Source organism: Hylobates moloch, unplaced genomic scaffold (assembly GCF_009828535.3).
Source record: "Hylobates moloch isolate HMO894 unplaced genomic scaffold, HMol_V3 SCAFFOLD_9, whole genome shotgun sequence".
NCBI classification, from domain to species: Eukaryota; Metazoa; Chordata; class Mammalia; order Primates; family Hylobatidae; genus Hylobates; species Hylobates moloch.
In genome coordinates, this window is record NW_026652284.1 from 34,206,773 (window position 1) to 34,230,373 (window position 23,601).

General features: G+C 41.4%; 1 protein-coding gene across 4 annotated transcripts in view; it reads right to left on the bottom strand.

Moving 5' to 3' along the window:
- DNAJC5B (DnaJ heat shock protein family (Hsp40) member C5 beta) overlaps nucleotides 1–23,601 on the bottom strand; it is an 84,474-nt gene that overhangs the window by 31,036 nt on the left and 29,837 nt on the right. For all 4 annotated transcript variants that reach the window (XM_032759657.1, XM_058444573.1, XM_032759656.2 and 1 more), the window contains one exon: nucleotides 17,993–18,128. In XM_032759657.1, coding sequence (XP_032615548.1) covers nucleotides 17,993–18,111 — 119 coding nt within the window. In that variant the 5' untranslated portion in view covers nucleotides 18,112–18,128. The remainder of the gene's footprint in view (nucleotides 1–17,992; nucleotides 18,129–23,601) is intronic.

The window sequence follows — 23,601 nt, forward strand, 5'->3', positions numbered from 1 at the left end:
GGATTAATTTCTCATTACTCTACTTTTTTCCCTGTTGGTTTAGAAATTACATATTCTTTTATCATTCTTTTCAAATCCACTGGGGATTAATTCACAGTTTTCTTTAAAAAAACTTAATATGTCTTTATTTCACCTCAATTTTGAAAATTTCCCTGGATGTAGAATTGTAGGTTATCAGTTACCCTCTTTCACCATATTGAAGACTTTTGTCCTCTGTCTTCTGGCTTCTGTTACCTTGGTTGAAAAATCAGCTGTAAGTCTAATTGTTGTGCTTTACAAGTAATACGTATTTTTTCCTCTTGTTGCTATAAAGGCTCTACATCTTTAGATTTTGGAAGTTTTCCTGTGATGTGCCTAGGTATAGAGTTCTTTGTCTTTATTTTGCTTGCTTTTATCGAGTATATGTGATTTAATATCTTTCATGAACCTGGAAAATCGACATGTTGTTTTTTAAAATGGCTTTTCCCCATTCTCTTTCTACTCTCCTTTTTAGACTCCACTTGCTTATATCTAACTTAATAAATCTTCTATGTTTTTTATCTTTTTCCATTTTTCATCCTTTTGTAATTCTTTCTTGTTAATGAAACTTCGTTTTTATCTTGTTAATAAATGTTCTATTTTTAAATCTTTTTTCATTTTCCATCTTTTTGTAATTCTTCCTTGGTATTTTCTTCTGAGCTATCTTCCAGTCAACTCTCTAACCTGGTAAAACCTACCTTTGGGTTTTTTCCTTTGGTGGTTGTATTTTCTGTTGTAGAGTTTCTGTTTCTTTTGCAAATCTGAAATAGCCCTTTCCATAATTTTCAGGATTTTTAAAAAAAATTCTGAGTCTCATATTTTATCTTCTTGGTCATAGATAGTTATTTTAAGGTCTGTATCTGATCATTCAAATGTCTAAAATTCTCATGGCTCTGTTCCTATTATTTCTGCTAAATCTTGTTCATATTGTCTTTATTTGTATGCTTATCTCTGTGGCAAACATTGCATTAAAACATATTTAAGAAATAATTTGAGGACTAAGAAGATATTATCTTAAACCAGAAAGTGCTTTTATTTCCTATTTTCAGATTTCTGTGGTCTTTGCAGAACTAAGATCATCTTAATCCAATATTAAAGATCAAGGTTTCCTTGGCTACCCAGATGACTGAAAATTCAGTTGCAGTCCATACAAGACTGGTGTTCCTATTATTTATTTCTCTGTAACAAGCTACATAAAGTTTAAAGTTTAGCAACTTAAAACAACAAGCATTTTATTTAATTGCTCAAATGTTATCATTGAGCAGAACTTGTTGGGGACAATTTTGAGCTCTGCTTGGCATTGGCTGAGGAAACTTCATTGGAGCTGATGGATATGCTCCCAAGATGGTTTCATATATATGCCGATAAGTTGGTCCTGGCTGTGGTTGGGAGCTCAGCTAGGGCTGCTGTCTGGGGGACTCTGTTCTCCTCCATGTGGCTTTTCCTCATGGCTAGGTGAGGCTTCTCACAACAAGACGGTCTTGGGGTAGTTAAATTTCTTGAATGGTGGCTAGCTTAAAACAAAAGCAGAAACTGGTAGACCTTTTTAATATTTAGGCACAGCATCACTTCTGCCATATTCTATGGGTTAAATTGGGTCAGAGAGCCATCCCAGATTCATGACTTACAACACAAGGACATGAAAACCAGTGGGCATGGTTGTTGATGACCATCAAAGTAATTGTCAACCACAGAAGATTTCCTTCTAGTTTACCCTTTTTCCTGGATTATAGCACTTCAGAATCTCAATAAAATTGCAGGACCTTCATCCTTGTTGGGCTAGTGTCCAAGTTTTCTCCTCTTTTGTCTGTAGGGCTGTTTTTTAAAGTCCTGCTTAGGCTTTCAGCTTCTGTTCTCCAAGATCAGGGCCCAGTTAGCAGTAATTCTTTACTCTCAAATGCTTTTAAGATATGTGGGGGGGCGGTGGGGGGTGGGGTGGGGGGGTGGGGGGTTGTGTTCTTTCAGTTTTTCTAGTTGCTGTCAGCAGGAGGAACAATTGGTACAAATTACCTAGTCAGTGAGAACCAGGAAACTCCTGATGATCACTTATGTTTTTGTTGTCTTCTTTCAACTGTATGTTAATCCCACCAAAGGCCTTACATGCTGTTACACAAATGAGCCAAAGACAGCCTCTGTGTATTGGCCCCTAGCTTTTTTAAAATTTCTTCACTGCAGGCTGAAACCCAATAGCTCAAAAGCCTGCCAGCACCAAAGTCAGGTTTTTATATATCTAACTGTTTATGTATTTATTCTTAAATATTTTAAAAATTTCAATAGCTTTTGGAGTACAGGTGGGTTTTGGTTACATAGATGAATTGTATAGTGGTGAAGTCTGAGATTTTAGTGCATCCGACACCTGAGTAGTACACATTGTAGTTTTTTATCCCTCACCCCCTTCCACCCTCCCCCTTCTGAGTCTCCGAAGTCCCTTATGTCACCCTGTATGCCTTTGTGTACCCATAGCTTAGCTTGTAAGTGACAGCATACAGTGTTTTGGTTTCAATTCCTGAGTTATCTATTTAGAATAATTGACCTCCAGCTCCATCCAAGTTGCTGCGAAAGACATTATTTTTCTCTTTTTTATGGTTGAGTATTATTCCATGATGTATATATATCACATTTTCTTTAGCCACTTATTGGTCGATGGGCACTTAGGTTGGTTATGTATCTTTGCAATCGTGAGTTGTGCTGCAGTAAGTACATGCATGAACATGTCTTTTTGATATATTGTGTTCTTTCCCTTTGCGTAGATACCCAGTAGTGAGATTGCTGGATCAAATGGTGGGTCTATTTTTAGATCTTTAAGAAATCTCAATGCTGTCATCCATAGTGGTTGTACTAATTTACATTCCTACCAGTAATGTATAAGCATTCCTTTTTCACCACACCTGTGCCAACATCTATTGTTTTTTGACTTTTTAATAATGGCCATTCTTGCAGGAGTAAGGTGGTAGCTCACTGTGGTTTTAGTTTGCATTTCCCTGATGATTAGTGATGTTGAGCATTTTTAAATATGTTTGTTGGCCATTTGCATATCTTCTTTTGAGAAATGTCTATTTAACACATCCAGTTATCTAAAAAGTAGCCCGACCATCAGATTTCCAGCCACGTAGAGTCAGTCTGCTTTACCTACCCTGCAAAACCTCACTTCGCTTCTGCTGACTCTTGATAAGATAGAGCTTTGTGGTTATAAGACCTCAAGCTTTTATAGCTCTTTGGAGCGCTCTGACTCAAAGACCTACTATGCTGCTGGATGACATAACTAGACCCATAAGTCCCTGTTTTGACCCCCTCTTCCTTAGAAGTTCCCTCACCCTCCTCTCCTGGATGGTGCCCCTTCACTGAAAGCCCCAGGGCAGTCTTATGCTGTGAGGGCCCCTCTCACACAGCCATATCGAAGCATCCAAGCACCAACAAAGCTTATTATGTGTTACTGCCTCTTGTGGTCATATCTTTTCTCTTGATCAGCCCCTAAATCCTTCAAACCCCCTACAACCGCTTCATGCACTTGCACCTAGTACAACTGCCCTCCCACAAGAAGCCTGAGTACAGTATGTGGCTGAGAATGCTAGCAGGGCTCAGGGACTCAGGAGCCACTGGGCCAGGATTAGTCTCTGTCCTTCATAAGGGACAGAATAGAAAGCTCAGGGCACCATTTGGTTTCAAATTGCAGATTGTGATGCCAGTGCTACCCCTGCTGTGTAATTATTTCTGAAACACCTGCTACCATAGTACATGATTCAAGTACTTTGACCAGCAAGGCCCCACTGAGGACACACTGAAGGCCACATTACACAATCCTATGATTTTCTCACATTTGCAGATGGAATATCTCAGCAACTCACCCCAACCATTGTTTGAGTGTTCTCTCATTTTCTGGGATGCAGTCACCTTTGTGATTCAAGACAGATGGCATGAGATAACAACAGGAACCATAGATGATGATCTGTTTCAGGGAATTGGTCTTTTCCCTCATACAGAGCCATATGGAGAGTCAAGTGCTGACCTCTAGTGGTAGTGGAGATGGTGAAACCACTGTGTCTCAATCATTGCTTGACAAGTATTTTCCCACATTTTTACCAGAATGTGTATTAACTTGACTTTATGAGGCATTATACTTGATTTTTTAAATGTAAGGATTAAAAGTACGACAATACTTCATCTTTTTTTTTAGGTAGCTTTCTGGTCACTACAGTTTTTTCCTATGGCTGATTAAGAGCCAGTTCATTCCCTCCCTAATAAGGTAGAAGGAACTGGGATATTTGTGCAAAAACAGTAGATAAAATACATGTCCAACACCAATCATAAGGCACTACTTTAGGGGATGAGGACCTGAACTTCTGACACCAGTGGGTCACTGACAGCTTTTAGCAAGCCACTAAGATTTCTGTGTACTGTATAATATAATCCTTTTTCCACAACCCACCAGCCCACAGCTCACTCAGAATCTGTAGGCTGCATACAGCTCAAAATATCTGTATCTGGCCCAAGCTCCCAATAAAAGTTTCTGGGCATCTAACTTTATTATGTTTCCCGGGGGAAAATTTACATTTGTGGTTTTTCTTCAGGCCAGCAATCTCTACTGAACTAGAAGGTCAAGGGGGGATAAGACTGGGGTGTAGGAGAAATGGCTGTATAGACTTCCTCCGCCTGATGTCTTGTCTCCTACTTTCAATAGCAGCTCGCACCACTGGTTCTAGTCAAAGCTCTCAGCAAGCACTTGCTCTCTCTAGGCCTTCCTCCTGCTGACTCCCGGCTTAAGTTCCAGTGACGAAGCTCCAAGCAGGTCCTGGTAGTTTTCAGAAGCAGCCCCTGCCAATAGCTCTTTTCAGGCTCCCAGTGTCTCTAGTCTTTCAGTTTTCTCTGTGCAAAACCAAACAGCATTATCCTCTGATCTTTATGTCAAGTTCTCTTATTCTTCCTAAACCCATTTCTCCCCAAATTCACTTTTTAAACCTAATAGGACCTATTCTTCTAGACTGGCAGTCTCACTGACAATTTCCTTAACTATACAGGCTGAATCTTGTGTTCATGCACTTGAATGCTGCTCAAACCATCTTACTCAATTTCTTAATCATTCTGATTTCCTGTTTCACCCCCAAGAAGATGACATTAGCCACCCACTAATTCCACTCCTGTTTCTCTGCTGACCAGCATTGCTGGAGAAGATTGCACAACCCTGCAAACCAGAGCCAGTAAATTTAAAGAGTTTACTACATAGAGTAAAATTTAATAAGGTTGAAAAGATATGTCTCAAAGACAAGCAAAACAAGGGAGAGTATAGTGAGTGGGATAGATGAACTTGAGCATAGGGTTCATATTAATGAATAAAATGAATATTATATGTATATTCATCTCTCATAGTATAATATAAATAATTATCCAATACTAAATAGATACTGAGTGAATGAGTGAGTGAAAAAGTTATGGATTGTAATGATTCTGGCACCAAGGAATGACTGAGATTGGCACTGCGTGAAGAACTAAGAGGCCCGGTCAAGTGAAAGACTTGACGAGGGAGAAGGGAGGTTATGCAGCCCACCGGAAGACAACTCTTCCAAGTGGGCTATGAGTATGGCCTCACATACTCTTCTTTTCAGTGGAAGGTTTTAGAACTCAGGAAGCAAATTAGTGCTTGATAGAGATTAATGTCAATTAATCTTGTGAGCTTGAATCATCACTCTGCCTTATAAATATTTACAATTCTTCTATTAACTATGCATTCCCCTGACATTTACACTTTATTCATAAGCAGTCTCTGTTTTCACCTGTAATTGCTAATAAAGATTGGTAAAAGCACCACAGATTGGGGTTGCCACAGATCATTATGGAAATGGCACTCTTTTCTGCTCCTTTTGAAAACAGAATTTGCCTCACTTTGGTCTACTCTGAGGCAACTCATTTCTGCAGAACCGGAAGATAATTTCTAGAAAATTCCATGTGAAGTCAAATGAAAAAGAGTCAACTGAGTCTTCTGCTGTCATGTGAATCAGAATACTTGGTACCTTGTCAACAAGGAGGAATTAAGCTTACCCATGAGGCACAGAGACCCAAGTGCTAATGTGCAAAACTAGTTCACTTTGATTTTTTTTTTTTTTTTTTTTTAGAGTCAGGGTCTCACTCTGCCACGTAGGCTGGAGTGCAGTGGTGCAATCATGGCTCACTGCAGCCTCAAACTCCTGGGCTCAAGAGATCCTCCCACCTCAGCCTCCCAAATAGCTAGGACCACAGGCACATGCCACCAAGCCTGTCTATAAGTTGATATCTATTTAGGGTTTTGTTTTATTTAGAGACAGGATCTCGCTCTGTCACCCAGGCTGGAGTGCAGTGGCATGATCATAGCTCACTGCAGCCTCAAACTCCTGGGCTCAATTGATCCTCCCACTTCAGCCTCCTAAATTACTGGGATTACAGGCAACAGCCACCACACCCAGCCTCACTCCAATTTTGTGGCTCTCTAAAAAGCCAAGGAAGAGCTAGATCTTTGCATGATTTCTTACCCAGCATTTTGTTAGGCTCTTGCACCCAACATGCCAGAGAAACCAGTCAGCCTCACTTTGGGGCATCTTAATCTTGTTCTAGCTCACTTCAAAAATGTACATATTGGTGTAAATAAAAACCAATGTTTATGTTACAAATGAGATTTTAAACACTGAAGACACACTCTAAATTGCATACCTGGCTGTTTTTTTACAGTTTTCCTTTTCTTATCCCCTAACTGCTTTTCACTTGAAGGTCCCAGAATCATACAAAATGCTCTGGATCCCAGATGGAAGCTAGTATCTTTTCTTGGTGATCTGCCCCTCCTCTGTTTATTGGGTCAGTGAATAACTCCTTGTTCAGCAAAGTGACCAAACTAATTATTTGAGAAATGGTCCTGAAGAAGCTGAGACTATAATCAGGGATAAAACAGACATTTTCTATTTTCTAATTCTTTTTTGCATTCAGCAAATACTAGCATGGTGCTAGGGCTGGAAGTACAGTGAGAGACCAGGCACAGTGTCTGCCCTCAAGGAACTCATGGAATGGGAGAGGCAGAAAAGTAGCAAGGGAACTACTGTCTGTGAGGCTGCAGTGCTCTGCTGGGACAGCGCAGTGGGCCAGGGAGCAAATGAAAGGCCTCAGGAAGGGGCTCGGCTGCGCCCCCACAGGCTGCCACTCCCCAAAGCCACCTGAATGCCTCCTTGTCATCACTCTCGGTGGGATGTTTGGGTTTCTTCTGTCCTCCCCACCCCCAGTTAAATTCTTTTTGCTTAGACACCTCTTAAAATAATATTGAGAAACTGTCCCTTCGACATTTTTAACTTGATATCTAAAAATTTTTATAAGATTAAACAGATGCAAATAATGTAATTTTCAGCATATTATAAACATCAGCATGTTAAAATAAAACAGTTGTAACATTCTTTTAAATGTATTCAATGGAATCTAAATGTCACATAATCTAAATACCCCCTACACACACACACACACACACACACACACGCACACATTCTCTATCCATTCTTTCTCATTCACACACTCAACAGTTCTTGGCGCGTCACCCTGTGCCCGTGCGCTAGCTGAGTTTGGAAACTGCCATTCTGTATGGTTGGTTCTCAGGCCCTTGTGTATCCTTTGTAGCACCCAGTACCCATGTGCCAGACCTTGGCTAAACATTTTGCATGCATCATCTCATGTGATCCTCCACAACCCTCCGAGATTGGATCATTATCTCCACTTTACTTATGAAGAGAATGAGGCTGAGAAAAGTGAGTTGAATTCAGGTCTTTCCGAATATCTTGCACTCATTTTTAGATATGGGATCTTGCTGTGTTGCCCAGGCTGGAGTGCAGTGGCTGTTCACAGGCTCAGTCACAGCATACTACAGCCTCAAACTCCTGGGCTCAAGAGACCCTCCCACCTTAGCCTCCTGAGTAGCTAGGACTATAGGCAGGCACCACCACACTCAGAAATACCCTGTGCTCTTAACTGCTACATTAGATTTAGAATACACTTCAATTGAGTGATTTTACTGTTTATGTGGACATCTCAAAGAGAATGTAGAACTTCCAGCATACTCCTAACACTCCCTACCCTCTTCTGCTTTTCTTCCTAGCATTTAGCAACATCTGATACGCTGTGTGTCTTACTTATTTGTTCATTATTAAGCCTCCCCCTTCCCCTGGCCCCATTTAAAACAGGTTTAAGGAAGCAGGTCTGTTTTGTTCACTGCTATTTTACCTAGGACAGTGGCCAACACAGAGGCGGTGCTCAATACATATTCGTTGAATAATGAACAAGACTCGCTGGTATAAAGCCATTGATAGTGTCAGAGACTATAGACATACTGGTGGTTGCTACATGCTCAGATAAGCCTTCTTGGCTTCTGCTATCATTAGGTAGCAGTATGGATCAACAATCTAATGATTTTGGAGTGAAAGTCCTTTATGTGCCAACAAGAAAGGAGGAAAACTAATGACACACCCACAGTTCTTGCTGAGCAACAAATAGTAAAATGACACACTTTATTTACCCACTTCAACACAGAATCAGGTGGACTTGCTGCAGGAATATGGTAGGGCTGCTCTTTCAGTCATTGTCGCCCATTGTTCACTGCACGGGGTTAGGGCACATCGCAATGTGTTTGGAAAGCTGGTAGCAGTGGCCTCCCAGAAGTCCCACAGAGTTGAAGAGGCTTCCAGAAAGGAATACAAGCCACGGCTGTGGCAGCCCCAGCTGGGTACATCTAAAGAACCAGTGGTACAGCCTGACACAAACCCCTCTTAGTCTGGGGAGGGAACTGTAGAATCTTCTGGAAAAGAATGCATCTTAGGAAAGCCAGGTGTGATGACCTTGACACAGGAGGAGGGGCGTCTGTTGGATGAGATCTAGAGTCTAAGCAGAGTGACATTACTGCTAGTGTCTGGCTCACCCGCTGTCTGGGTCTTAAAGAAAAAGAGAGCTACAAGGAAAACTGCAAGGAGCTTTTCTACCATGCTTTGAACTCACAGGGGGCTCTAACAGAGCATATCACAAAGAGGAGGGAGGGAGCCATCTGCTATGCCCAGCCTCAACCCTGCCAGAGGTACAGCCCAGGAGGATTTGGTGCTCCCTCGGCTCTCAAGGTAAACAGCAGAAGAGGCTTCTGGGCCTGAAGGAGCGGTCAAAGGACTTGGGGACTGAGAGGTTGGCAAGGAGCACCTTCTGTGCCTACCACGCCTGGCAGGGTGATGCAGCTGAGTGGCAGGTGAGCTGCAGCAGCAGAGTCTAGCACCCAGGGTTATGTCTAGCAGTGACCGTGGACATGCCCACACAGCAAATGGCAAAGCAGCATCAGCTACAGGGTGGCAACATGGCTTGGTGGACAATGCCACTACATGGAGATGAACTGGCTCCTACGCCCTGGGAGACTTCCGCAGAGGAGACCCCTAGAAGAAGGACGGCAGAGACTCTGCAGTGAACCCAAGTTCTCAAGTCACTTGAAAGGGTCTTGAGCCTGAGTATTGAGGTTATGCAGAGAAAAAGCTTTGAGTTTCTTATTTCAGCAGTCTCCCATCTCCCCAATTGTTCAATCATCCCACTGTCCACTAGTGACTCTCCCTCCTCCTCACCTCCTACACTAGCTTTCTAACTCAAAATTCCTGTTGGCTCTTGGAGCGATATCTAAATTAGGTGGAAAGGCAAGACAGGCCAGTTTAAAGTTCAGGCAAATGTATGAATAATGGATAACTTCTTCTAGGCCTATCTGAATTTAAAAGATTAACTCAAATAAGTCTCCTTCAGACAGCGTGATAAGGGGAGACTTAAGACTTTTAGGCAGTGCGAGAAGCAGGTAAAATATTTGCTTATCTCATGTAAACACTGGTCAGATTAAGTGACATGATCTAGCAATGATAAAATTGGATTAAATGAGCCTTAGACTTCAACCCCTTTGGGATGATTATGCTCTGCAATACTAAAGGCAGATTTATTCCATAATGAAGGCCCTGGATGAGACCATACCATGCGTTTCACCCTGTGATATGTCACTTTTGACTTGGATCACAAATTCACCTTATGCTAGATAAATGGTTTTTAAACAGCAGCACCAAAGGGCAGGATAATTTTAGACTTGGATATTTGTTCATCCACAGTAGTACCTGATATTTTCACTGTGCTTTGCCACAAAGAGCTTGACATCCCTTGAAAAAAAAAAAAAAAAGATCTTATTCTCTTCACAAAATGTCAATAAGGCAAGAGCTTCAATACCTGATGGATTGGCACAGTAAAAGCCTTCCTCTTGTCACCTTTCCCAGCCATCCTTTGAGGTAGCTGGGGACTCCATTTTATCAGCTGACTAATGAAGTATGGTTGAGTTTCAGATGATAGACGAAAAAGGTGCTTTATTCACAGGAAGACTCTATGATAAAGATCTACAAATTGACACGGGAGGGACTGAGATAGGTCTTTGAGGCTGCTTTATGGTTAATTCTGTAAAAGAATGAAGAACTGGAGATACTGATAATTTCTTTCCCAACTTTGTCCCTTTTTTAGAGAACACTGTCTCTTTCCCTTCCGGTAAAAGTTGAATCACACCTCCTTGCTAAGTGGTAGTGGGAAGCTGTGATTCCCTGAATCAGAGCTAGTTGGACATGAATGGGCATCTGATCTGGCTGGGTGCATGAGATCTTTGCTCCAGGAGTTTGGGATCAGGACATGCAAATACTGAAAAGGGATCAGGAACCAAGATTGTTTCCCTTTCCTCACTGCTATCTACCTTTCTGGACTACGGGCTTTCCCCCTCCGAGAAGCAAAAAGTTGGTTTTAAAAAGACAGCATTTAAAGAAAAAAAAGACAGACTTGATGGGAAACAACCTGAATATCTATCAATAGGAAACTAAGTCATGGGACATCCATGTCGTGGAATACTGCATGGTAATATGAAAAGAATGAGAAAACCTTTCATGAACTGATCATTCCTTGGAATGATCTTTAAGATATATTGTTAAGGGAATACAAAGTACAGGCTAGGAGGGAGAACACATCACCAACGAGGGTGGGAGGACACACACCACTCAGGAGGAAAAGGATAGTCTTTTGTATTTACCCATATTTCTGCTTTCTCCCTTATTCTTTCCTTCACACCACCATGTGTAGAAGAAAGGAAAATATAACATATATGCTTAGGCTGTTTACACAATATAATTATTATGTGAGGGTTTAAGGCTACAAGTTTTAGATAATGGGACTTGGACAACTGGGGAGATGGTAGGCTGCTGAAATAGATTTAAAATTTTCTGTTTGTTTCATTTGTTTCTCATTCTTCTGGTTCTTTTTTCTTGCCTTCCTATGGGTTATTTGAACATTTTTAGGATTCCATGTTGATTTATTTGTGGTGTTTTGGTGTATTATTTTATATGGGTTTCCCCGTGACTCGGTATTATATATGTGTATGCGTGCGTGACATCACAATCTATTGCTATCAGTTTAAGTGAAGGTGCAAACCTTACTCCCACTTTGGCTCCTTTATCCTCCCATTTTTAAATGTCATTGTCTTGAGTTTCAGATGGTGTTATAAATTTTGTCCCAATCATCATACATAATTTAGAACACTCATGAGGAAAAGGATAGTCTTTTGTATTTACCCATATTTCTGCTTTCTCCCTTGTTCTTTCCTTCTTCCTGATCGTCTAAGATCCTTCCTTTATCATTTCCTTTCTTTCGAAGAACTTCCTTTAGCCATTCTTTAAGAGGAGATCCGCTAGTGACAATTCTTTTAGATTCCCTTTATGTGAGAACGTATTTCCCCGTTCACTCCTGAAATATAGTTTCACCAGATACAGAATTTTCTGTTGACAGTTCTTCTCTTTCATCACTTGAAAAATGCTTTGTCACTTCCTTCAGGCTTCTGTTGCTTTAGATGAGAAATACGCTGCCATTCAAATGGGTGTTTGGCCATGCATTGTTGCTCCCTGGCTGCTTTCAAATTTTTTTCTTTGTCTGTAATTTTCAGAAGTTTAATTATAATGTTTCTTGGCATTGATTGCTTTGGGTTTATCTTGTTGGAGTTCTCTCAGCCTCTTGAATCTGTAGGTTTCTATCTTTTGCCAAATGTGGGGAATTTCCAGCCATTACTTCTCTGAGTACTCTTTTAGTCCCATTGTTTCACTCCTCTCCTTCTAGGATGTCAGTGCTATAAATGTTGTATCTTTGTTATTGTCCCACAGGTTTCTGAGACTCTGTTTTCAGTTTATTGTTTATCGGTTGTTCGGATCGGGAACATTCTATCGATCTGTCCTCAATTTCTATTCTCTGTCATCTCCACTGTACTATTAAGCTCATCCAGTTAGTTTTATTATTTATGTTTTTTTGGTTCTATAGTTTCCATTTGGTTCTTTTTTGTTAATTCCTATTTCTTCACTGAGACTTTCCATTTTTTTTACTTGCTTCAAGAGAATTTGTCATTACTTGTTGAATTTTTTATGATAGTTACTTTATTTATTTATTTATGTATTGAGACGGAGTCTTGCTCTGTCGCCCAGGCTGGAGTGCAGTGGCGCGATCTCGGCTCACGCCATTCTCCTGCCTCAGCCTCCCGAGTAGCTGGGACTACGGGCTCCTGCCACTAAGCCCAGCTAATTTTTGTATTTTTAGGAGAGACGGGGTTTCACTGTGTTAGCCAGGATGGTCTCCATCTCCTGACCTTGTGATCTACCCGCCTCGCCTGTCAAAGTGCTGGGATTACAGGTGACAGCCACCACGCCCAGCCTATGATGGTTACTTTAAAATGCTTTTCAGATAGTTCCAACATCTGGTTCATCTCAGCACAGGAGTTAGCTGATTGTCTTCTCTTATTCAAGTTGTGATTTTCTTGCTTCTTTGTAGGATGGGTGATTTTGTTTGTATCTGGATATTTTGGCTATCATGTTGGGAGATTCTGGGTTCTATTTAAGTTGCTTTATTTTAGCAGGCAGTCCCCTTCTTTAGGTTTAGCATGCAGGTTCTAGCCTATTTTTGTGAGTGGTTCCAATAACAATCTACTTTTCAGAGTCTTTACGGTGCTTCTTTGGTTTGTTTGGTTTGTCTCCTGCTTCTGAGGCTCCCAGCACTCCTTGTTGGTAGTAGCTGAGGAGCCAGGTGCCTTTAGGTGAAGGAAGGGGAGTCTCCAGCCTGTGGGGACAAAAGCATTCCTGGGCTGGGTGCTTGTGGTGGAATCCCCCTACTAATTTCCTCTGTCAAGTGGGGTCTCTAGGTGAGAGGGAGGAGTCCCAGACTGGTGGTGGGAAAAGAGAGCATTTCCCAGCAAGATGTTGATGGGGGCTTTCAATTGGTGCCCCTTGCTGTTTCTGTGGGGCTTGTCTAATGTTGTTGGCAGGACTTCTGTTCAATTTGGAGGAAGAATAAGGCTACCTGGATGCCTTCTCCTGCTAGATTGGGTATTGGGAAAAGCTGGGCCTGGGTTATCTTTTGTTGGGTTGGGGTGGAGGGGATTATAAAATGCCCTGCTTCTGTGACCTGGGATTTCTGACCAATTAACCTTTCTCTTTCTACCTTTCAGAGTTCTCTTTCGGTTGTCTCCTGTTATTTCCAAGGTTTTTAGTTGTGCTTAGCAGGGAGAGAAAAGTCTACATCATCTTGCTTAGACTGGAAGTTCTGTATATATGCTTATTTATTTATTTATTTATTTATTTATTTATTTATTTATTTATTCCAAGACACAGTCTCACTCTGTTGCCAGGCTGGAGTACAGCAGCATGATCTCGGCTCACTGCAACCTCCGCCTCCCAGGTTCAAGCGATTCTTGTGCCTCAGCCTCCCGAGCAGCTGGGATTACAGGCATGCATCACCATGCCCAGCTAATTTTTATATTTTTAGTAGAGATGGGGTTTCGCCATGTCGGCCAGGCTGGTCTCAAACTCCTGACCTCAAGTGATCCATCCACCCGCCTCGGCCTCCCAAAGTGCTGGGATTACAGGTGTGAGCCACCGTGCCCAGCCTATATATGCTTATTTAGACATCAGATCTCTCTAGAAGGGTATACAAAGAATGGATAATATTGTTTCCCCTGGGGAAGTGACTTGGGGGATATGAGGTAAGAGAAAGACTTTTTTATATACCTGTTTTCATTTTAATCAAATGAAAGATTATCTTTTTAAAAATAAAATGCAAAAAAAGAAAGAAGTCTTCTAACTCAGCCTTGTTTTCAAGAGCACAGCCAAATATTATAACAGTGGCCAAGTGGTGTATGGATTCAACAGCTGGTAATTTTATTAAATTTCACTGACTTTTAATTTCACTATATTGTGACTACTTTGATCCAGATCCCACAATATAAGAATAATATTCTCAGTGGATTTCCAGCTTGCTCATACATTTTGAATAGCTTGCAGAATACAAATGTGTAATTTAGGGAGAAGTAGATGCTTTTGGCAGCATACTAGTACCCTAATCACCTGAAAAAATAATATTTGCATGACATTAAAATTAATAGCAAGACACTAATTACATGAATAGACTTTATGTTGTCATTATTAAACTTGCAAACAACTCAGCATAATTAATGCCTTAATTAACATATGACCTGAAATTTTAACTTACAAAATTAATAAAGACAATTAAGAGTCACATTTGTAAGGTAAAGTGGATTTTAAAAATTACAAGGAAGTTGGATGTCACTTTTTTCCCTCCCCATTTTGGGGAGCATTTTTGTAGGTATTACAAAAATGAATTAACTGACAATGCAATTATGGCATTCCCTCCCACATCCCTTACCCCAGCACAGTGTCCCAGCCTGAAGCCTTCAGGCAAATTCAGTGATCTTCAGCCAAGGGCGTCCACCAACAGGTGTGGGCAGCTCCCAGGCACACTCCTCTGGATAGGTCTAGGGTAAAATGGAACAGCAAAGACTTTTCTCTCCCTAGCACCTTAAGGGAAATATAAACTAGAAGATTGATATTGACTTTTATCAGACTCTACCATTTTCATGTAACTATTTGGTTCCAAATTGCAGTTCGCACCATTGTCATTTTTTCTTCAAAACATGCTTCTTAAAGGCATTTCAGTTCCTGCAATTTGCCACGTGGTGAAGTTTCCAATCCAAACCCAAAGGATTTCCCATTAATAGACAAAAATAAAGACTCAATAAGTATTAGTGGGCTAAGGATTTGGAAAAAAATTGGATCTGGAATTCTACCTCATTCCTTATGTCAAAATAAACTCCAATTGGATCAAGATTTAGTGTCAAAGCAAAATCACAAATGTGCTAGAAGAAGATAAGGTGAATATTTTTATAGTGTTGTCATTGCGAGAGGTCTTTTAACCATAATAGGTAAAACAAAGGTCATAAATGACTAACAAATTTGCCTAATTTTAAACCTCTGTACAGTAAGAAAAAGCACATAGGTTTAAAAAACCTAATTCAAGACTAAATCAAGAAATAACTGATTAAAATCTGAAAATTTATTTATATTTTGATTTTTTTTCCCGTAAAGGCAGAGCTTTATACCTCATAAGAAAATAAGTAATTGAAAATACGTGTTATAATATATGTATATTAAGTATAAGGAATAAGTAAAAGAACTTACATGTTCAATAACAACTTGCAATGTGACTAAATAAATTACAGAATAACCATAGGCCGCAGCCATTAAAAATCAGACTATTTAATAACATCAAGATATTTTCATGATAAGACCTTGTAAAAAAAAAAAAAGTGGGGGGGTAGTAGGCCAGGCGCAGTGGCTCACACCTGTAATCCCAGCACTTTGGGAGGCCAAGGCGGGAGGATCACCTGAGGTCAGGAGTTCAAGACCAGCCTGACCAACACGGAGAAACCCCGTCTCTACTAAAAATACAAAATTAGCCGGGCATGGTGACAGGCACCTGTAATCCCAGCTACTCGGGAGGCTGAGGCAGGAGAATTGCTTGAACCCGGGAGACAGAGGTTGCGGTGACCCGAGATCGTGCCATTGCACTCTAGCCTGGGCAACAAGAGTGAAACTCCATCTCAAAAAAAAAAGAGGTAGCTGAAGAATAGAGACTAATACAACCTGATTTTAAAATGTCTTTTCTAGATAGAAAAAAAAAAGGACTGGAGGGAAACAAAATATTAATGATAATTATTACTAGAGGTAGGATTATGCATAAATGTTATTGCCTTCATTTCTGGTAATTTGCAAATTTTCTACAATAAGCAAATTAATTTTGTGCTCAATATTTTTTTTTTGCAAGTTGGAAAACAGTTTAATCATCAGTCACCAAAACCCACAGGTGAATCTTAAATGTTTACAAGCACAAATTATTCCACTATTTCTGTTATCACCATGTCCTTCATGGTAGAGTATCACAAGTCAAAAGTTTCTGGTTGTTTCATCCACTTAGAACTATATGTAAGAAAGAGCCTGAGTCTTAGCAAATTTAGACTTCAATGTGAAATTGTTAAAGCTCTCCTGGCACTTTGGGAGGCCAAGATGGGAGGATTACTTGAAGTCAGGGGTTCAAGACCAGCCTGGACAATAAAGCAAGATCTCATCTTTTTAAAAAAGTAATTTAAAAAAATTAGTTAGGCATGGTGGTCCTGACAGCCTGAGTAGCTAGCCTGAAGTCCTAGCTACTCAGGAGGCTGAGGCGGAAGGATTGCTTGAGCCCAGGAGTTCGAGGCTGCAGTGAGCTATGATCAGACCACTGCACTCCAGCCTGGGTGACAGAAGTGAGGCCCTAGCTCTAAACAAACAAGCAAACAAACAAACAAACACTCTCTTGGAAAGATTTTCTCTCTCTGAAAGCAGCTCCCCTGTCCAGAAGGTGGTTAAGGTCCACACATCTTTTTTCCTCCAACTAGCCAAGAGACAGTTAAATACCTCAAAATGCCCTAAGAGGTCCCAAAATACTGTCAAGACAAGTATCAGACAGGCTACATGCCTTACAGGTGGGACAAATATCAGAGTTTTGAGAAATTCATTAAACTCATCATGGAATTCTTGGAGGACTGACATACTACAGCACCAGTGCAGAAAGTCTCCTGGAGTAGGAAGCCCCGAACCAGTGCTTCTTCTGTCACTGATAGGCCTTTCTAGACTTCAGTGTAGAAGAAGATGATTTTTTTGTGTTTTGAGTTGGGGATTTGTCCCTTTGCCTTTAATTTTCAAACACCTTCTCTCATATGTTTGGGTTGTAGTAGTGGCATTTCTCCCTCAATATTTTTTTATTCCTTAGATACATAAAATAAAAAAGACATTTCAAAGTTTTCCAAAAATAGCTAACTTGGAACTAGACTATAAAAGATCAAAATTAAGGGCTTGAGAAGTATAGCTTACAAATGCATCAAACTCCTTTTATTAAAAATGAATTCTTCTACCTGACTCAGTGATGCTATATCAGATGGGTTAAATGACAGCGATTGGCAGGGCGTGGTGGCTCATGCCTGTAATCCTAGCACTTTGGGAGGCCGAGGTGGGCAGATCACCTGAGGTCAGGAATTCGAGACCAGCCTGGCCAACATGGTGAAACCCTGTCTCTACTAAAAAAAAAAAAAAAAAAAAAAAAATTAGCTGGGCGTCGTGGCACATGTCTGTAATCCCAGCTACTCGGGAGGCTGAAGCAGAGAATCGCTTGAATCTGGGAGGCGGGGGTTGCAGTGAGCCAAGATTGCACCACTGCACTCCAGCCTGGGTGACAGAGCAAGACTCTGTCAAAGAAAGAAAAAAAAAAAATGACAGCGATTGGTTGTGGTTGGTTCACTCATTTCTCTCTCTCTCTCTCTCTCGCTCTCTCTCACTGCAGGTCTAAGACACAGGCTGCCCTTTCCTAAGGCCCAGCATCATCAGTGAGTTCTTTCATAAAATCACTGTCATGCCTGTCCATTCCTAACTCCTACGTTGTAGAGCAAGGAACATTGGATCTAAAATTTGGATTACCTGGTAATGGCGAGAAGCTTATGTCTTTAATGGAGGCACCTGCCAGTCACAAAATAACTCACTAGTAGCACAAGAAATGTCACCATTGAAATCTGTACCTGTAGGTTTTCTTAATTTCTTCATTTGATGCTCCCTTATGCAGACCAAGAATTTCGTATAGAGCTTCTCCTGTTGTTGACAGAGTCCGCTGTCTTTGGTTAGGTATGTTACATGCCATTTTCTAAGGCTGCAAAACTAAAGGGGAGAAAATAGCCATGAAGGTTATGCACACTACTTACCACTCTCTAAAGGGGAAGACAGCTCATTTTTGACCTTTTGTAAAATGACAATTTGAAGAATATTTGTGTACCAACTACAAAAAGAGGGGAGAAAAGGGTTAGGAGAGCCAAAAGCAGAGCTCTGAATCAGGGTGTTAAAGACTACAGGCACCCATGCAAATGGAACAGGGCTTTGTCCACATGGTTAAATAGAAGCAAAATGTCATCTAAACACCCAGTGAATTCAGAATTGTTGAGAATCAATCCTCACAGGCCAGGCAAATGTAGAGCTTTTTGGTCTTTCATTTTTTCTGGAATTTGCTTAACTTCTTTTTCATATATTTTCCAAATTTAGCCAGCAATGGAAGTGGTGGATATGGGGCAAGCAGTGGCTGGGGGATGTTGTCCAAATTATACTAAATTTCAGTTAAATAGGAGGAATAAGTTCAAGAAATCTGTTGTACAACTTGGTGACAATAGTCAATAACAATATATTATACATGTATGTGAAAATCACTAGGAGAGTAGATTTTAAGTGTTCTCACCACACAACAAAATGAGAAATGAGCTAATGTGTTGCTAATTAGCTTACCTTAACCATTCCACCATGTATGTACGCATAAGTCAAAACATCACACTGTACACCATAAATATACACAATTTTTACTTGTCAAATAAATAAACAAATCAACATAACAATTCAAATCCTAGGACTACAGAATATAGAGCTAGAAGCCATCTAGGCCATCTTAACAAGTGCCTTTTGGGGCGTTCTGGCCAGAGATCATAGTCGTAGATAATTTTCCTATTAGCCATTTAGCTTTTCTTTTTCTGGGGAGTGCATAGGTCCCCACTGCAACTTGTGCTTTTCCTGAGACCTGCCTCAGCCTTACCTGATCTCAGTTATTCCACCAGGAGGAAGTACCTGACCCAAGCCAGACCAATTAGAAACCTTCCCCAGGATTTAAAAAATATAGAACTATCTCTCAGATGGTGAAACCTATACAATTGAACACTTCGGTATTGTTGGCTGGCCTGAATTAAGAGAGGGTGAAAGAGAGTGAGAGCCTCAGTGGGGTTCAGTTCCTGGCTCCGGTGGTTCTTGGATCCACCTGCAACTCTTACCCTACAACAGCTTGTCTATCAACCCTTCCTTGGATTGAGCCAATAAAATTCCTCTCCATGTACAAATGTACACGCATATTTTTTCTTGTGTGTTTCAGGACTCCTAAGTGCTATTATACTCTCTCAATTAAACACCAGTGGCAGCTCCCTGAGCATCACCAAGCCAGACTAACTGTTGTGGATGTTTCTTAAACCACTGCACTTACTCTGCCTTTAAGTTGAATGTGGCTTCTGGGTACTTGGGAAAGAACACTTTGGGAAAATAACAGTGATAAACTAAGATATTCAAACCCAGCAGATTCAAATGTATTGTGTTGACATTTCTAGTACAGATAAGAAGAGTTATGTCTGCTTTATCGATTTTTCTCTATATGCAACATCCAAAAGAAACCATTTTGATAGTTTCAATTTGAGGGAAAAATGTATTTCCTCTCCATCATCTATGTCATAAAATAAGAGAGATGTCATGACTCCCATAAATCAACAGATAGTTGTAAAATCAATTTGAACAAGGCACAGAGAAGCATAATTTTCATGCTTGTGAGCATCGTGCCCTATGACTCACTCACTTTGATTGCTTCCTACTTGGATCTTGCTGTCACTAATCCAGGAAAGAGATATACAGGTTACTGAAGATAATCTACTACACGGATAATGATAACACCCACAGCCGACAATTCAGTTACAGTTATGCACCACTTAACGATGAGGCTATTTTCCGAGAAATGCATCTTTAGGGGATTTTGTCATTGTGTGAACATCACAGAGTGTATTTACAGAAACCTAGATAGTAGAGCCTACTACACACCACGGCTATATGGTATAGCCTATTGCTTCTAGACTACAAACCTGTACAGTGTGTTACTGTACTGAATATTGTGGGCAACTTTTTAACACCTAAACACAGAAAAGGTACAGTAAAAATGTAGTATAAAAGATAAAAATTGGTACACCTGTATAGGGCACTTGCCACAAATGGAGCTCAAAGGACTGGAAGTTGTTCCGAGTCAGTGAGTAAGGGATGAGTGAATGTGAAGGCCTAGGTCATTGTACACTTCTATATAACAGGCAATGCAGTAGGCTTGTTTACACCAGCATTGTCACAGACATCAGTCATGTGTCACACCACATTATGACAGCTATGATGTCACTAGGCAATAGTAATTCTTCAACTCCATTACAATCTTCCAGGACTACCATTGTATATGTAGTCTGACATTGACCAAAATGTTGTTATTCAGATGACAGTATTTATTCAGAAGCCTAAAGTGTGGGCTAGGTCTTCAGAGAGGTTGCACACTAATATGGGATCCAAATGTATAAGCTAAAAATGAAACTCGTGTTCAGGGTCGGAGAAGTACCAAATATAGAGATCAAACAGACGAGGGATCTCCTAGAGGACAGGATTCTGCTTGGGAACCATGCCATTAGAGGCCTCGCTTAGTGTTTGGCACATATTAGGTATTTGGCAAATGTCCGCTGGGTGATTCAAGAGCAAGTGCTTAACTTGAGTGAGAGTGGGAGGGATGGCCTCGCAGAAAAGGTGAAGCCTGAACTGAAAGCAATACTACCACTTGCTTCTGTAATAGAACTTGGTTCATATTTTTCTATTATTGCCCTTCTATCTAAGTCTAACCTCAGATCTGTATGGCCTTGGTGGCCAGTGACTCTCTTGGTCATCTATTTGCATGTGTCAACATGAAATAGGACTTCTGGCTTTGAGGGCTGAAAGAGGAAGGAGGAAATTTCGATTGGGATCTAGCTCAGAGAGAAGATGAGGGGAGTCTAGACCAGATGATGCCCATTGGTCCCCTGCCCTACCCAAGAATATGTTTTTGAGCTCCTCTGGGGGAGAACTTAGAGACTGAAGAGACGTTTGCATGAGCCCTCTGTAAAGACTAAAGGGAACAAAGATCTGCAACTTTGAAACCGTTTCATAGGGAGAGGCAGCACCCAGGTCAGGCTGGGCCAGCATTTTCCTACAAAGAAAGTAGCGACAGAGAACGTGGCAGAAAGTCAGGGGACACTGCTGCCTGCCCCTTCCCCCTACCCCAGGCCTGCTGGTGGCAGAAGGCCCAGAGTCATTTCAGAAAACATTTGCAATACCCCCTAGGGATACTCAGAAATATTTGGGGTGTTTGGAAGCTCCAGAATCACAATGTAGGAAAGAATACCAGCAAGGGGCAGGAAGAGTAAGGGTGAGCAGCTGGGTGCGGGGGTGTGGGGGGCCTTCAGGTTGCTTTGCATATACTTTAGCAGGAGTAAAGAAAACATCATTGATTCAAATTTAAAAATGGGCATGGTGTGGACTAATGCTAATAGAGATAATGGTGATAAAGGTGGACACTAAAGCTCTTCTCTGCAACTCTCCCTGAGCACTGGCACATCTTTGGGAGGATTCTGCAGGAGGTAGGGCCCTGTATTTGTACAGGTGAGGTCTAGCAGCATAGCAAAATGAATACATGAATACCAGGAAGGCCACATTTATTCCCACAGCTAGTGGGCCTGGCAACAACAGGGTTTTTATGCTCAACAAAACATTATTCACTTAAATGTCCCTGCACCACCATACTCTGAGCTCCTCAGGGGCTGGAATCCTATTTTCTATTAATCTTTGAAATACAAGTGACATAGCACAGGGCTATGTTCCATAAAAGTCTTAAGAGCTGTCATATTGCATGAAAGGGAAGGAGAACAGGGAATTAGGCTTTACTGAGCCCCTTCTATGTACCAGAAAGACAACTTTCATATGTTGTATCATTTAATCCTGTTATCAGTACTTGGGGGCATCAAGAGGGACCCCCAAAAGCTTAGGAGTGAGAGAAATAAAATGGTTTTCTGAGAGTTAAAATGGGAGATCAGTGCATGCTGGACCAGTAAAAAGCTATCTTATAAAATCATCTTAAAGAAATAAATGGCTCCTGGGCCTGCAAGACCTGATAGAACCTGATTAACTGCATAATCATAACTGACAGTGTCAGGTTCTTCTTGTGTCGGTTATTCAGGAGGATGAGCAGACATGGGCAGGCAAAGAAAAACAAATGCAGAGGCCAATGCTAGCTGGGCCATCCAAGCGCTATTGCAAGGAAGGAGGGAAAGGACTCAGGCCCCATTGGCCAGGCAGTTGCTCTTGAGAGAAGCCCATCCAGCAATTTCGGCCCTCATTGTTAAACATTGGACTCATTTAACTCTATGCTGTCAAGTCTCCTTCTGGTTATTATCTGGCATCCTACATAAGTCTTCCTCAAGGAAGAGAATGCACTGGTCACGTGGATTCAGTTCTTTTCACTGGTCTCAGGGACAATTCTATCTCCTGGTAAATGAATAAATTGGAATCTGTTGATGATTTGTCTTGCCCTGAGACCCACCCACAAGGAGGGCATGAATTAGTCATGTTGACACAAGTGGTCTTCATCCAAGGATAGCTGTTTCCCTTCATAAAATAACAGACATCCAAAGTTTCTGTGCCATCCGAAGAACGTGGCTGCAGGGAGTGTGGCCTTCAGCAAGGCCCTGCTCTCTGGCTGCCGCCATCTCAGCTGGTTGAGCTTCCAAGGCTGAGAACTGGATAGCCTTTCACTATTTTGACCACAGTAAGTTCATGATATGGTGATGAATGCTGTCATATGAAGTCTCTTAGAAGACAAGCGGCCTGTAGTCCCCGAGCGGAAGCGGGCATGTACCTCTCTGCTTTGCAGTCTCATTTTATGGATGAGAGGAGTGAGTCTCCCAGAAGTAAAGCAACTTGCCCAGGTTCACACATGCGAGTTTTGAATTTAGAGCTATCTGGTTCTAAAGCCCATGTTCTTACTAGAGTGTCATATTGAATAACACTTGACATTTCTAAGATACTTTACAATTTACAATTTCTGGTATCTAATCTAATCCTCACAAGAACTCTGAATAGTGGTGACACTGAACCGAAGCAGCCTTGCACTGCGTCCAGCTACAGGATGTGAGGGGCCCTGCAGCTCTGTCCAGAGTGAGGGGCCACAGGAAGGCGCAGTGGGATCTAAGGGCTACGGTGGCAAGTGTTTTCCCTCTGCGCAGCCACTGAGCCTGCATGTGGACTAAGAGGGAGCTCCTGAAAGAGTTAGTTAGGAAAGTAGAGTTATCTGGAAGTAGAGGAATGTGTGGGTTATGCAAGAATTTCAGAACTCCTGCAGGGAGCCCAGTTGGTAAGCCACACAGGAAAGAAGATTCCTGGCCTCTGGGTCAAAACCTCCTGAGGATCTCCAGGCAGCCCTGTGGCTCAGGGCTACAGGAACCACATGAGCCACAGCCCTGAGCGTTTCTAGGCTGGTTAAGCATGCTCCTACCACCTG